Here is a 16,512-nt window from a genome sequence, read left to right on the forward strand (position 1 = left end):
AGATGTTGGGGTACTGAGTTTGGAAGTGTCAATGATAAGATAAAGATGTGTTAGATGTGATTAAGGTGGAGAGAAGTTGAATGCTACTGTGTGTTCGTAGCGCTGGGGACAGTGTGTAAAAGGTGCGCAGCAGGTGTGGGTATGGCGTGCATAGGAGGAATGTGGACTGTGTATATGAGGTCTGCAAGTTAAGAATGTGAAGAGGTATGAAATGATGTGTACAAGGTTTGTGTGCACAGCATGTGGAAGAGGTGTGGAAGGTCTCCCTTGTGGTCAGCACCTCTATCGTTTCCATCACGGAAATGCACTGAGAGACAAGCTTTCTGGAAGAGCGGTACAACGCCTTCCCTCTGCCAACGAGAAGGGTCACAGATTTAGGAGATAAATCATCTTCGGAAAAAATAACATTAATACTATCTACAGAGAACAGATTCTCTATTTATCTATCTCGGAACCCGTGATTGAAAGGTATCCCCCAACGAAGGCAAAGAAGGCCACTGATCAAGTTCTGAGTAGTAATGAAAGCAGAGAGGCTGGTGTGACCCAGGTGCATAGTGGGTAGTCGAGGCTGGCGTTACCCAGGTTCCCTGCAACCGAAGAAACCTGGGTTGTTAGTTGCATAGTGGAGTTGCATTCTTGTAATCCAGATGTCCAGGAGGACTGTAGGTAATGAAGGCTTTGACAGCCAACAGCCTGCGGTGGAGGATGTTTCCTCCTCACCATCGGCTGCTCTGTGAGGCTGCGTCCATGTCCATGATCCGAGGGAGACGGCCGCTGGCCCCGCCTTCCAGGTAGCCTGACTTTACCGTGGGCGGGTCCACGGGCTTCCTCCTGCTCTTGTTCAGGTCTGAAGATGGACAGAAAGGTGAAAGACCAAGAGGCTGGTTAATGGAGACCACAAAACGAATGTAATACCTTTTAGCGCTTTTTCCATTCCGGCCTCTTGCGTCTGGAGGGTGGGGGATGTACTGAAGCTGTACGGGGAAAGAGATTAAAGAGAGAGGAAGACAACAGCTCCAGGTGAGACTTACACAAAGACTGCTAAAATCTTGAAAAGCCTTTTTAAACCAATATACCGGGGTAAATGCGCAGTACTGCAACAGAGCAGTTTGTTTTAATGCCCCCTACTGGAAGTTGAAAAGAGATTATAAAAAGTTTCTTTTCGCACATAATTAAACAAGATAAGAGAGCACGCATGAGCAGGCTCCATAATTAAAGTAATTTCTCCTTAATTTGAGCAATCACGGTCTGCTGTGGCATTTTCCATCCTGCAATGAGACGCAGCATTTGAAGAGAAGCCTTACTCGCTCCATTTACACACATTTCATTTGATGTTAGAAGTTAAACATGCTTATCAGATTGTAATAAGATCCAGCAGCGTAAGGAAAGCACAACACGATAAATGTTCATCCAGACTCATCTAAGAATCATCAGCTGCAAATCTGCAGCATGACAAAACATAGAGGGGTGCCTGAGAGCAGCTGCCGTGCTGTAAACACAATGATTAAGGAGTGGCGAAGAAGCTGCGGAGAAGTGGGCAAGAAATGGCCTCCTACTTATGCCAGCCGGGGGGGTTTCAGCGCATATGGACCAAGTGGACATAGGAGTCGACTCACAACAGCATTGTCCATGTGTTTTACAGTCAACCTTTTCCTCACTAGGAAATGACTGAAAAGAGGAAGGAGAAAAATGAGAAACTTGACACTTTTCTCCAGAGCGACTTACAACTATTTACCCATTTACTGTATATAGGTGGGTAATTTTATTGGAGCAATTTAGAGTAAGTACCTTGCTCAAGGGTTCTACAGCAGTAGGTGAGACTTGAATCGGAAATCTGCGGATCCAAAAGGAGAAGCGCTAACCAATGCACTATTAACTGAACACAATAAAAAAAGACGCTTGAAAAGGCAACACAGCCTTGCACAGCGAAAGAGGAGGAGGAGGAGGAGGAGGCGGCGGCAAGGCCACCGTTCCCACTCAGTTTCACACCTGAGATGGCGAGGAGCATCTTGCGTCTGGCCCCAAAGGTAGACACACCCACTTCCTTCAGATCCGCATCTGACAGCGTCAAGAAGGTCTGGAAGTCGATCTGGGGTTTACAGAAAGAAAAAGATACCCTCACCATCCACACCACAGTGCCTGCGGAATTTTACTGTGCCCAGGTGTCACAGGCACCACAGTGCCTGATACCACAAATCACTGCCTAGGCAGTGCCAGCTAGGGGCCCCTTCACCTGGAGTACCTACTATTTCTAGTACAGCCATTATTCCCCATTCCTGCAGGGGCCCCTGTTACACTGATGCACAGTCGCAGTGTTAGAGAACAATTCTAAATGGCAATAGCTAAGGGCAAGACTGGCCAGACAGAGCAGACAGTCAGGCATGATCCCTCACCCTTGCATTGCATTTGTGTGCCCTGGACAAGTCCCTACTGACTACACATGTAGGTACCTTTTTACATCAGCCATAAACAGGTAGCTGGATGTTATTACCATAATAAATTAGTAGCATTCTAGATGACACAGGTATATGAGCATACATTTAATTTCCATAGGACTGTAAAGGAAGGCTTCAGGTACTGAAATGCTTGACACCAAACGGCTTAACCCAAGCAAGAATGATCAGATGTTTTGATGATCACGCACACATGCATGTCAGGTGTCGTTGCGGTAATGAGTCGGAGCTGTCGGTGGAGTTACCTCCTGCTGCTGAAAGATGTCGATGTACTTGCTCAGGCCCAACTGGCTGAAGAGTTCAGGCAGGTCATCGGTGGTCTTCTGAGCTCTACTGCCAGACAAAACACCTTCAAAGTAGTTACTGCAGCTCAGGTAGTTCTCCGCTGCAGGGAAGCGAGAGCACAGGCAAGGGTAACTGTAAACACACAAAGACACACACACACACACACACAGAACTCACTGCTGCTCACCTGGAGCCACGCACCCCTGTGGGAGGTAGGCATTCTGCTAGCTGACACGTTGATCTGCCACTCAGGCAAGGTGCTTCTTAAGTATTCCCAAAAAAACCCAACAGCGATGGCATCTTGATCACAGCACAAACACTGAGTCCTAAAATATTACAGTTTGGGTCTGTAGGTGGTGCAGTGGTTTGGACACTGCACTACACTGGGTTCTTTTCCCATTAAAAGTTACAAATGCTGCTTTGGACAGAAGCGTTTGCTAAGCTCAGAAATTGTTTAAAAGATCATAAATCCACCACACCTAGATGACTTTGCCTCTGGCATACAGATACAGCTTGTGTTTCTAACAGATCTCGGCGGCTGTGTGAAATGTCAGAAATGAACGAATGTCTCCTGCTGCCATTGAGCTTCCTCAGCATTAGTTCTGGCAAGTGCGCTTCTTTATTAATACAGCTCCTGCTCAGGTGTGAGAGAGCGGAGACCTGTGTTCGCACATATTTCTTATTTTATATGTGGCTGCTCATGTCTTGGATGAGAGACTCACAGGGCCTATCTGTTGAGCTTCTGGAAGACGAGGAGTAGTTGGAGGAGGAAGAGCAGGAGGAATGTGGTGCCGGAGACGAAGGAGGCGAGGATGCTCGTCGCTCCCGCCAGTTATCGGAGTTGCTCCCGCTGTACAGCCGGTCCCTGCTGCCCTGGGATGTCCACGTCTACAACGAGAGATTGACAAGGAGGAAGGACACGGAGATGCTCAACACGCCACATGCCAAAGACACGCACCTCACGCGCATCGCATCGCACTCCCCACGCTCCACATATGCCTCATCACCCTCACACACTCTCAACATACCTCGCATCTCAGAGACTCACACTGCATGCCCCCTGTACACCCCACACACCCCCCCCAGCGCATTTCCCATACCCACACATACACACATTTAGACACAGAATAATCCACACGAAAGCATAAATGTAAAATTTAAGCCGCATGCATACATTATACTGCCCATGCTTTCTGCACAGACATGGAAACACACACCCACTCACCTCCTGTGCGCACACAGGCTCACAGTGACACGCTCCACGGCTGGGGTCTTCCCTGTTTACACCCCCCCCAGTCTCCCTTCTCAGACCGAACGGTGAGCAGCTGCTACCTGGGCTCGCTGTACGAATGTAGAGTTTCAATCCTGGCCTTTACATTTCACCCTCTTCATTCCCTTTAATCTTCTCCAAGCACCATCCTGCTATGAATTATACATTCCCACTAAAATGCTTCCAGTCATTTGGCTCCACAACCACTTTCCAATAAGCCTTTTCTCATTTAGAGCTTTAACGGATTGGACAAGTTGATAATTGCCCCGGAAGAAACCCTGCTGCTCCCCTGGGCGACCGGAGAACAGAGCACAGGCTAAACACAAGAAGTTGTGCTTTTACATCAGTATCTCTCCAGTCAGCTCTGAGAAAATTAAGCATCTTTAATAGAGGCATCAACAGGGCTCCTGCATTCAGTTTTTTAAAACATCAACTGTGAAATTGCATTATTCACATGTCTGATAAGACTGACACTACCTGCAGTCTGGATTTGCCCAGGGAAGATAGTCACAGTACCTTTTGTCAGCTGTTTCTAGGACAACACTAGTGTTCCGCAGGTAAGACAGCAACAACAGAGGGAGCTCAGCGGTGCCCAGGTACAACATCGTCCATACCCGTAGAGGTGCACGTGCGTACCTGAGTGCTGGAGGTGCCCAGGTAAGATCTGGGGTTTCGGCGGCTGATGGACCGCAGTTCCTTAATGGCCTCTTCAGGCATGGACTTGGAGAAGCCCAGACCACTCCAGGTGTCTGTTGGTGTCCTCACCTCCGTCTCCACCGGCTTCTTCTGCATCGCTGAGCAGACACGCGCACGAAACCATGCGAACGCACACGGAAGCCCATTGAGAAATGCGTTTGGACACATGCGGCCATAAAGACAAATGCAGCCGAGAAAACAAAAGAAGAGAGCAAACAAGCAGAGTCGCACAGCAAAAAAACCAGCACTCGGGGCAGTGCAGTCGTAGTATAATAGCGTGATAATGAAAGAGGCTGACCATTTGTTCCTCCCTGACAAACGAGCAGCAACTGTACACAACCTGGAATCTAATTTATGGGCTTATCTCATTTCTCTCATTTGTATGATGGAACTGAATGACCAAGAGGCAGACTGTATTGAAATGATAATTCATAATCCTGTAGAAACACTGAAGGCATTAGTAATAATTTTACCGAGGATTTCGGATGTATTTTCTTTGTGAGTGACGGATAGATAAGCAAAGTGGCCAGGAGATCCTGGGCTTTGTCACGAAAGCGGCACTGAGCAGGGCCCTCTGTCACATCCAGGATGTTAGTGCTGCTCCCAAATTAAATACGCTGGGTCTCAGGATGAAGGAGGGCAAAACGAATCACATCCAAGTGGATTTGTCTCCATCAGCGGCAGGCGCACGACAGAGATAGAGATCAGAGCATCCCGCTCCGACGAGAAACTTTGAATCCTGCTGGAAATTGCTGCGATGCAAAGCCAGATCTGAAGACTTTAAAGACATGTTTGTAATGCACACCTTGTTCGTTACGTGTCAATATTCTCTCCGCTATCCGGCCTTTGCGCACGGCAGAATCCCGCTGACAACAAAAACACACAAATCAAAGGAGAATCCTTACCTCTGGTGGCCAGAAGCTTCTTCCTCTCATAGTCATAATCCTAAAGCAAATAAACACAAACAAGAAGAGATCAAATGACGTTATTCGAGAAATGCCGCCGGACTCTGAAGTTGATGCTTTAGCCACCGTGTCTGCAAAGGGCTCCGACAGTGTCTGCTGTTATTTGGAAAAATAAATATATCATCTAGCCGGCAACCTTTGATTTGGGGGGGAAATGTAAAAATACGCAAAAATCAGACCCATGTAAAATTCAATCTCGGAAAGGTCAGAAAAGCGGCAAACCAATTTGTCAAATCCCGCAGTACTCACGCTCCATCCCCATTTCTCTGGTGGCTTTTAATTCCAAGCATGGTGATAGTCTGGCATTTGTGGGAATTGCCTGTAGTGCACGGGACTCAAATCTAATTGGAGCTATGTCAAATTTTGACTAAAGCACCGTATACTTATTATGTACTGATATATTTTCACACAAAAACTTCAATTTGGTCCTCTGTCTTAGTCTGCGGTTGTCATTTATTTGAAGATAAACTACAGGGAACCACTCTCGGCATACTGATGTATGGTTTCTTCACGCATTTATATGCAATCTCACTTTAATATTTCTGTCCGTCAGTTTTGCTAGAAATCTAATCAAGTTTAAATAGCAAAAAATAATCAGACCAACTCATTCAAAGAGAAAGAAGCGTGAAAAGCAGGCGGCGGTTGTAATATTACCCAAACATTTGTTCCTACTATTGCTGCTATGGCCATAAAATATCATGCAAGTTATTTCTAAAATGATGCTCTGACACTCTGGAGCAAATGTTAAATTAATGTTGTGGGAATGTTGTGCATCATTTGTGTTCTCTGGCAGCTGGGTTAATTCCAACGATACCTAGCACCCTTTAGAACCAGTGCTTTAAAACCTATTCTTTGCTCATGCATTAAAGAAAGCAGCATTTTCCTGAACCAGTGCTATGCTTCCCTACTTCTGGAATCAGGGACATTGCGATTTGAAGCTTTATCTCCCATCCATCCATCCATATATCTATCTGTCTAGCCATCCATTAGTTACATGTACATTATATTTATTCACTCAGCAGACGCTTTTCTACGAAGCGTGCTTAGTTATAAGTAAGTACTGTTATAAGGAAGTACTGCTCTAGTAGAGGTTAAGGTGATTGCAGTAACAGGACACTAGGACATGGATCACAAGTTGACATATTTCACTCCATCAAGAATCTTACCTTGTTGCTTGTAGAATCAGAGACCTTCTCTACAATATCTTCTCTTTTACTGTTCCTTCTCTCTTTGTTGACACTGTTCACCTCAGCATTTACCAGTCTGAAAGAGGCAATGAAAGCAATGTTCACAAACTCAGACTGTAAACGAGTACACGGTATCTAATGTATAATATGTTTCCTATGGCAAATATTATATAAGCTCCAAACAATCAGATGTAATTTATGGATGTTCACTAGCAGCATATTTCAATTTCTCCGACTTTCTATTTAAACACAAACTCTTTGAAAGTGCTACAGAATTATGTGATCTACCGGCACAAAAAAAGAATATTATTTTCTTCCAGAAATGAATACAACTGTTCTAAAGATGCCCGTACTGTTTGCAGTTCTTCTGGGACATTGCATTTCCTTCTTGGCGTTGGTCTTTCGTGGCCTCTGATTGGCTGTTTCTCCTTGAAGGCGGAGCTTTTTCTCCGACGTCCGATTTCTGACCCCTAGGATTCCCTGATGTTGCAGATCTCAGCTGCCCTTTTTCCTCGGAAGTCTAGGGGAACCATGAGTTTCGCCCACGTATTTAAAACCTCGGTGTCATACTCTTATAGAGTCAAAACATTGCAGTGTCCAAAATATTTTAGTCTCAAACCTTCACAGAATCCCGACCTTAACCACAACATGTTATGGAATCATGGAGTCACAATTTAGTTTAACCTGTCATAGTCAAAAGAGCGAAGACCTTCAGTCTCAAACAGCGAGAGATGCAAACGCACACATTTTCAGAATCGCTTGTCCCATACGGGGTCACGGGGAACCGGAGCCTACCCGGTAACACAGGGCGTAAGGCCAGAGGGGGAGGGGACACACCCAGGACAGGACGCCAGTCCGTCGCAAGGCACCCCAAGCGGGACCCGAACCCCAGACCTACCGGAGAGCAGGACTGTGGTCCAACCCACTGCGCCACCGCACCCCTATGAGATGCAAACACTTACAATTAAATTGTCAGAATATAGAACCATTAGAGTCGGGGCCTTTTTACAGTAATTCTTTCACACAACAGCCAAACACTGTCATGTTCATTTGAAAGAGCTCTCAGGCATGGTGCTTTGGTTATAAAGAAAGTTCAAACATGAATGCCTATTTTGCACTGAGGTGGGTTATTAATGCCAGGTGGCATACAGAGAGTATTTGCCTTATCCCCCAGTAAGCCAATATGTTTATAAAGTCTACAAAGCCCAGCACAGATAGGACTTCTAATGTATAACTAAGCAGTAATGGGTGGATACAGGCATCATTAGTAGACCGCGTAATATAATGAATGTTTTCGAGCATGGAATAGGAATTGTAAAATTGGAACCACAGGGAGCTGGAGATCTCCGTGTTCAGCTTTCAGTGATGCCTAACCTGAAACATAATGTCGCTTATTGCGCTTAATGTAACATTACTGTTATTAATTTTGCACAGTGGTACTGGAATTAGCATTGTAATTAGTTTTAAGGGGATTAATTGAAGAGGTCTGTGGATCTCATCGCAAACGAGAGAGCCGGAGTATACATTGCACCTTTGCCGGTTTGGGGTCCGTTCCTTTTAACAAAATGTCTCCCTCTTCGTGGACCCCAGAAAGACCTGGAGGAGGAGAGGGGCGGGGTTTTACCTGCAGGAGAGCACCCACCACCCCCTCTGGTGTAGTGGCAGCAACTGGAAAAGAGGGGAAAAAGAAACTCAGAGCAGCGCAATAAACTGTGTTCAACATTTCTTCAGCATGACCCACTGGTCCTTCAACAAAGTTTGGCTCGCCTTGAAAATGAGCACATATCTTTCACTATGTTCCAGTTAGGATACAACCGCATATTCCACATGAAGAGATTATGGTCGATGTTCATTACAAAAACAACAGGCAGACTTTGAGTATGATCAAGTATGAGAATAGCGGTAGGGTACTTATCATCATGCCAATAATAACTGTGACAAACAATTAAACAACGAAGTAACAATTGTTGGGTAATAACCCAACAGAGCCAGAAGCCTATAACTTCTTCATAATGAGGCATGCTATAGGATCTCCTTGGTGTTTTGATTGAAAAGGCTAAAGGGACGTTGTAGTGCAGGGTGACAGCTTTAAGGTGCACAAACAAAGACAAGACTCAATCCTTGGTGACGCATAGACTTCAGAGCCTTGTGGTGGCGAAAGGTAACATGAGCGACAACATGCAAGTAACAGCTTGGTGGTATGAGACAGAGACAGTTAAAGCCATGATTGATGATATCACTAAACACGGCTAAACAAAAACACTGCGTCTTGTCTAAGAGTATGAATAAAGAGAGAATACAGAGGGTGTAATGAGGTTGTGTGATCTCTGGTATTCATCCGTATGCTTAGGAAGAGTCAATGAGAGACTGAGAGTTCGTACTTGGGTCCAAGAGGCGCAGCTGCTGCATCATCAAGTTGAGCCAATGGTTGCCGAGGCTGGTTAAGGAAACATCACAGATGGGCTTCATGGTGCTGCTGGTGAGTTCACTGGCTTCCAGTCCTAACAAGAATCGTCGGGCCTCATAGAGGTTACCCACATTCCTCTCGAGGGTCTTCACCACCACTGACTAGGGAGGAGCCAGTTATAAATTCACACTGAAGAACGGTGTCAACCCAGCCACAGAGGAGGAATTTCTCACACTTACAGAGAGCATCAGTGAAACCTTACGAGGAAGGGGAAAGCTGACAAGGATTGACAGGATCATCAACTCTGGACAAAGGGACAAGTTCACACGTCTAAGAAGCATCAGTTTGTTCTTAAGGAAGTGGGTCGTTCACACTTACACACAATATCAATAAACATAGGGCAGAATTCACACCGTTGTCGGTCATCTCACTAAAAAGGGCACTGACTAAAGAGGCTAGAGGTTTCGTGTAAAAAAAAAGCGGAACTTATAAATATTAATATGCAGTACGGCTGTAAGACAAGTGACTTCTTTGTTTTTCATTCTAATCGCTATTGACACCTGTAATGTAACTCTAATCTCTTTTCACTGAAAAAAGAACATGCACAAAGACTGACTCTTTATGAATATTCATGAAGGCAGCTCTGAAGCACAGCTCCCTATCACGCTCACAAAAAAGAGGAATAGAAGAACAGGAAGTGTGAATCATATCTGGTCTGGGCACAGCATTCAGGTAAACATACCTTGGCGGTCTGCTTGACCTTGGGCTTGATGCTAATGAAGACCCCCAAGTTTTGCATTATCTGAGCAAGCTTGCGAGAGTCCACTTCGCCATTTTCCCTCATGTCAAACATGAGACACACGGGCAGGCACTCCTGCATGGGGAGCGCAAAGCCACTTCAACAAACAGTCCAGGGGTGCAAACAATGAACCACCTTAACAAAAACAGAATTGGCAAAACAATCAGAAACGTGGTGCAAATTTATCCTGCCCAGCATACATTTCCAGCAAAAACTTCAACAGGCCAACCATGTTATTAATTAGCCATTCAGACATCAAAGCTCTGTGTGCAAAAATGCAAGAATTTCAAAAAATATCAGCATCAGTTTTTTGCCAGCTGTGATAGAAGTGTATCCTGTAAGTAGGATGCACTCAACTTCGCCTTTCACCTCGTGTTCCAGGGATGGGCTCTAGAGCACCGCAAGCGGGTAATGACCATCGCTGAGAGTGAGTAAGTGAGCCATTTGCCAGACTTTAAAATAATATTAAGAGTCACAGGGGGACACCTGGTAGTGAAGTGGTTAGTGCTGCTGCCTGTGGACCCAAAGCTCGCAGATTTCAATCACACCTTTGGCTTAAAATTGTAAGTTGCTTTGATGAAATGTCAGCTAAATGAAACAGGTATACACATTAAGAAAACTGAAGTCAGAAGACAACTGAACGATTCCCAAACAAAAGATGAAAAAAACATCCAGTAATCCTCCTTTAATCCATTTATCTATTTCGCTCTAAGATCACACCTAGCCAAGAATACAGCACCCATTGTTGCCCCACTATTACAGGGCCCCTTACTGCCGCTGCGCTGTGGCTGCCCTCACTACCCCCCTGGAAAAAAGAAACCCGAAGTGGATCCTGAAAAGTTGAGGAACCCTTTTGCTTTTGGGTGGACATCTGTCAATACTGCTTCTACTCACCAGAAGCTGCTGCCTGGCCAGACATACACCATCAGGGGCCCCCTGGATAAGCAGCGAGGGGGTGCTCTGAGGAGCGCTCAGGTCTGGCAGGATTATTTGGGTCTGGGTGAGGTGCATAACACTAAGGAAGCTGGCACCACTATGGCCCAGGAGTAGCAGGTGTTGGTGTGATCCAATGTCCAGCTGAGCGCTCACCGTCGCGTGGTTCTCTGCACCCAGGAGAAGCTCCATCAGCACACAGGTGGCCTTCTGCCAGGGGTCAAAGGCCAAAGGTCCAACAAGTTACCATTGGAGAGATATCCAAGACCGCATATCACATAGGGCATCTTAGAGGAGTCTATCTTTCTGCAAAGGACTACTATAGATAGTTGCCAATAGAATGTGTGCGAAACTGCGAGGGTAGATGTGAGTACAATTTGTGTGTGGGGGAGGTCATGCCTACGTGTTCGTACCTTTACAGAGGCACAGTTTCCCTGCAGGCCCCGCACCATGCAGCTGCTGCTGTAGAACTTGGGTTGCTGTTGGAAGGTGACACTCACACCAAAGGCTTGAGCCACGTGCTGGACCACTGGGGAGGTGACCTCTGGCATAGACTGAGGAGCAAGTGCCATTGGCAGGTCAAAGGTCAGAACCAGTGGTTGAAGGTCCTACATAAAGAGAGTGCAACAACGTTAACAGCGTAACATAATAATCCACTTGTGTGAAACCCCACTACCATGATGCAGTTAAGGTTTAAAATAATGTCTTTCAGGTCTGCTCATTCTCACCAGCTGTTCGGCAATACGATGACTCTTGTTGTATAATAACAACAATAATAATAACGATAACAAGAATAATAATATGAACAAACCCGTATTCGTCTTCTGGCAAACTCCACACCCTCCACTGGACCAGCAATGGACACCTGAAAGGAGAGGTAGGAAGCAGGTGAAGTGGATGAGCAAAAACACAGTGTGTACCGTAGCTACATTTGAAAATACAATTATTATTTTTATATGACCCGACGCCTTTGTCCAAAGTGACTTACTTGGTTACTCTTCTCCCCAGTGGCATTATGGCGGTTGGAGTCAGGAAAGTGAATGTGGCATGCAGTCACCTCCATAACCTTTTTAATGTTGCCGCCTCCTTTCCCAATTACATGGGAATGCTCTGTGTGGGTCACATCAATCTTCAGGGTCACCTTGTTCACCTGCAGAGTCATAGGACACAGTCACAATTCAGTCTGAGAATATGGGCTTAATAAGGGTGTTTGTTACAAAATGAATACAATCTATAACCAAGAAAATATATTAAGAAATGTTGAGACTACAAATAATTTTCTCTTTAATGTATTTTAGTTTAAAGATTTTTTATATTATTATGTACATACTTTAATGTTATAATTATATACTTTTATGCGCTAAGATATAGCATGTATTTTAGGCTGCCGTCTGGTATACTTTGAATATTTCTGTATTTGTGGTATTTGGGTAAAGGCATCAAAGATATGGCTTAACATACACTGCAGATATCTGTACGTAAAGAAATGAACGGTATCGACTAGTAAAGACAAAAGACAAAAGCGTTTTCGACGGAAGGTGCACGACAGCAGCTTCTCCTATGAGTGGCAAGTGAAAACTTCACCTTTGTCTCCAGGAGATCCAAGATCTTCTTCTTGGCCTTCATAACATTGTGTCTCTTTCCTTCTACTTTCACATGTGGGTCTGAGAGAGACAAGATGAATGTGGTCACTGCTCAATTGCGAGGCTATAAAACAAGGTCGTGCACAGCTTCATCCCTCTGATGGCCCTCTGTCCCTCTTGTCCCCCTTGTCTCTCTGTCTCTATTGTGTGCTAATGACTGCAGCCAACAGGACGAGTGCTCGCTGCTTTCTTACCTTTCTTTGACTTGGCACCAATCTTCAGCTTGGACGGCCATTTAATCTGGGTGTCGGTTTCTATCATCACCTGCGGGAAGAAACTCCAGGTGAGAGAACACCATAACAGCAGTGACACTGTAACTTTCACACGTCCCACTAGGTGCCCCTAATCATCTTAAAGTAACAGGTCATCACCTCCAACACAAAGCACCATAAAACCACGACCAGGCTAGGCTCATTTCTCCTTACTTTCTCAAAGAATTCCTCCCCTGTCATTCCATCTTCATCAGGAGGGGCTGTGGAATGAAACCAGAAGAAGGACCGTGAGGTGGCGAATAAGCACCTGTCATACAGCCATGTGGACATCCGGGTGAAGGCTGCATCCTCCTCACACATCACACAAGTGCACACATCACTGACAGCGATGTGGAGGGGTACCAGCTTTCACCTCCCGCTTAAAAACCACCTGCATCCGAAAGTTAGTGATCAGCTCACGTCAATGCCAAAACGATCCTAAGGGAGAACTCAACGCGTTTTCCTAATTTTACCCTTCGCTTGAAATTCACATTCACATTTAAATTAATATATATTAATTTAAATTCAATATAAACAAATCTGTTTTTAAACGACTGTAAATATCCTTTGATTTACAAACGTCTGAAGCAGTATGCAGAAAAAGGTGCGTCACAAGATGTATTGTTGCAACCCTGTCAATAACAAAGGACCGAAACCTTTTTTTGCTCGGTTCTCTCCAAGCGGCCTGAATAGTCTCACTTTATGAATTCTAATTGTATCACACTATGATTAGCATCTATAAATTCTTTGGTCGCTGAATGTCAGATACAACACAGGCTGAGACTTTGTCGGGCATTCGTTATCCAGTCATGGTTATCTGTTCATAACATAAGAGTTCTCACAAGAGCTGTATTTCACAGTCAGGGTACACATGGGACTTGGCAATAAATGCTTAAATAAATATATTGAACTGTAAAAATAGCAACTAGGAATATTTCATCTTCAGTGCAGCATTTGGCTCTGTTTCATTTCGCCTTTGTGCACGAGTTACTGGTAAGACACAGGTGTTCACACAACACAAATGTTTTATGTCACAGGATTCCAAAGCAGAGCTTTAAATGGCAAGGAGTTTTAAAGCGGTGCTCCCCCCGCCCCCCCTCAACGTGCGCCTGCCGTGACCTCCGCCCCCATCGCTATAGGTTACGCCAGCCATGGCTGAGGAATGGCTAAGCAGCATGGAATCCCACATAACACAGGCAGCCAGACAAAAACCCGTCTGACGCAAATGGTCCTCCGACTCGCCGCTCTTCTTGCCACCTCGGGCACCCGCCCCACCTGCTCCCTGCACGCATACCCCTGCAGGGGGCGCCCTTACGGAAAGCTGTACACAGGGCCCCAGAGCCACAGGCACCCTGTACGAGACCTAGCACGGGACACATTTTTCTGCCACTACTTCTCCTGAAAAATTAAATTAAATATGAATATGAATATAAATATAAAATGCCGGCAAGCAAAAGCTACTAGAGCAAAGGCTACGTTCTCAGTGAGCCGATCCTTGTGGTGTGTTTGTTATCAGCCCACATGAGAGAAGCCAAACTTGTCCAGACACACAGCACATGTGTGGAAAAGTTGAGGAGTTCTACAGGAGTTCACCGAAGAGTCCAGTAGAGCAGGACTGATCTGCATCAGCGTGAGGCCAGACATATGATCCGGCGAACGTGGGACACCTCTTCACACTGCACCTCACAAGGCTAACTCACTGTGGAGCATCATCTCGAGCTTCTTCCTGTCGATCCGGAACCTCTCCTCCACCCAGTCGGGGTCACGCGGTTCTGGGTTCATCTTGGTGCTGTCCTCCTTCTCTTCCCCTACCTCATCCTCCTGCCGTGACGAATCCCGGCCAGGCTCTGCATGTGGTTCTGAGTGGGCCGGGGAGTCCGATTTGTGCAGGCTGTGCTCCGGTCGGTCCTCGGCAGAGCTGGCCATGGCAGCAGTGCCGTCACTGTGACCACGGAGACGGAGACAGAGAGGGGAGAGCGGGAGGACCCCCCCCCTCCAATACACACGCACTCACGCGCACACACACACACACACACACACACACACACACCCTTGGCCTGACCCCGCCTCTGCATAGCCTGATTGACGGCAGGACCCGAGAGCCTGGGGGAGGAGCAGTTGAGGGGGAGGCGCTAAGGCACGGGAGCGAACAAGTTGTGTTCTCGCACTAAGCGCAGCCAGCTGGTCACATGGGTTCTGGGTACAGCACTGGCGACATGACGAGTGCCACCGAAGCCCAGCAATTAAAAACAGACCATTTAAAACTGGATTACACTTAAAACACATGCTCGCAAATGAATGCTACACCAGCAGACACATTTGTATGATGCAGTGTCCCTTGGGGAACTACGCTTACCGCACACCCTCCCCACAGGTGAGGCACACAGCCCAGCTGCTCACTCACCGTCGCTGATGGGGTTAACTGGAGACTTTCTGGCAAAGCGTACCTGTAAAACTTGGCTTAGAAAACACAGTCGCGGCCAGTGGAGATCGAGAGGGAAGCAGCTAAACGAAGCCAAGGATGCTGGGACTGTCGGGCCGAGCCGGCCAGCTGAGATTCAGCCCTGCGAGAACAATATGACCGCACACGGCACATGGCGGTGGGACAGGCCTGAATTGGACCGTGTTTGTGTGAATGAAGTCCGAAAATCTGCACATCGTGCCATTCCAAGGGTTCTAGATGAAAAGCCGCACAGCTCCTATGTGAAAGGGCTGGACCGGAGAGAGTGTCGGTATTAAACAGCCCCCCACTCCCCAGTGAAAAGCAAGCTTGAGATTCCAGGGTTGGGGGGGCTTTTGAGGGGCGACCTCCCTGAACAATGTGCAGATGAAAGGGCCACTCCGCTAACAACCGGCGGCAGCGGTGTGTTTGCACGCGTTGCCTAGCAGCCCTCACTTGCGCACGAACAAGCGGGCGGTGAGAAAGTCGTAAACTTAGCGGAGGAGGACGGGAAGCGCCAAGCCCCACGCAGGCTGGGTGGGAGCTGAAAGAGAGCAAGCTCAGGACACGGAGCTGAGCTGCTCAGTCCTTCTCTTTCCGCTTCTGTCGTGGCAGAGGCTCAGGCTGCATCCACAGCCACGTGAGAAAGGAGACTAAAAGCGGGGAACGGCAGGTTCCCTGCTTGTATTCCGTTCAGGTCTGAGGTGCTAAAACAGGCGATACCTTACAGCCATAAGCTGACTCCCCGTCCTGTCAACCACACCTTCTATAATATACCAGGGTACTTGAACAAATTACATGGTCGATTTGCTAAACAAGCACTTTTGTGCTTTTACCATGCATTGTTAGCAACCTTTTTTTAAAATATGTACCTATTTTTCCCACTAAATACCCCATAGGTGAAGTACATTTCCCAAAATCTATTACTGGGATTTAAACTTGCAACCCTTTGGTCACAAGCCAAGTGCGGTAACAGTTATTTCACCTGCTCCCCAGTGACACCATCAACAAATGCACCTGTATTGTTCCCCAAGCAAGAATGCTCTATTTGCACAAGATTTCCATCAGGCTTGCTAAATTGGACGTGTTGGGCAGCGAAACGACAAAACATTTCAAGAGAATCAGACAGTCAAAATGGAAAAGGGCCATTTGATTTATGTTTACACTGGGCAGAAACTCAGCA

At 46.4% G+C, this 16,512-nt stretch overlaps 1 protein-coding gene across 1 annotated transcript; it reads right to left on the bottom strand.

Annotated features, from left to right (window-relative positions):
* Positions 1-538: 538 nt before the first annotated feature.
* On the bottom strand, positions 539-14,681 carry bicc2 (bicaudal C homolog 2). The gene is made up of 19 exons (XM_029257614.1): positions 14,590-14,681; positions 13,064-13,110; positions 12,833-12,902; positions 12,580-12,659; positions 11,984-12,145; positions 11,807-11,860; positions 11,409-11,603; positions 10,957-11,205; positions 10,006-10,137; positions 9,238-9,424; positions 8,388-8,524; positions 7,210-7,376; positions 6,836-6,932; positions 5,610-5,649; positions 4,645-4,802; positions 3,457-3,626; positions 2,699-2,816; positions 1,990-2,089; positions 539-847 (listed from the first exon to the last, which is right to left on the bottom strand). The coding sequence occupies exons 1-19, from the start codon at positions 14,669-14,671 to the stop codon at positions 717-719; spliced, it is 2,376 nt and encodes a 791-aa protein (XP_029113447.1). The 5' UTR covers positions 14,672-14,681; the 3' UTR covers positions 539-716.
* Positions 14,682-16,512: the final 1,831 nt, after the last annotated feature.

Source organism: Scleropages formosus, chromosome 13, assembly GCF_900964775.1.
Source record: "Scleropages formosus chromosome 13, fSclFor1.1, whole genome shotgun sequence".
In the NCBI taxonomy this organism is placed as follows: domain Eukaryota; kingdom Metazoa; phylum Chordata; class Actinopteri; order Osteoglossiformes; family Osteoglossidae; genus Scleropages; species Scleropages formosus.

What these genes read in the sequence shown, in the direction of transcription:
- bicc2 (XM_029257614.1), bottom strand. Translation starts at nt 14,671, where the DNA reads ATGAACCCAGAACCGCGTGACCCCGACTGGGTGGAGGAGAGGTTCCGG. An exon ending in GGGAGGAATTCTTTGAGAAA is followed by an intron (nt 12,903 to 13,063) that starts GTAAGGAGAAAT and finishes TTCTTCCCGCAG; the next exon opens with GTGATGATAGAAACCGACAC. An exon ending in TGGCCAGGCAGCAGCTTCTG is followed by an intron (nt 10,138 to 10,956) that starts GTGAGTAGAAGC and finishes CTCCCCATGCAG; the next exon opens with GAGTGCCTGCCCGTGTGTCT.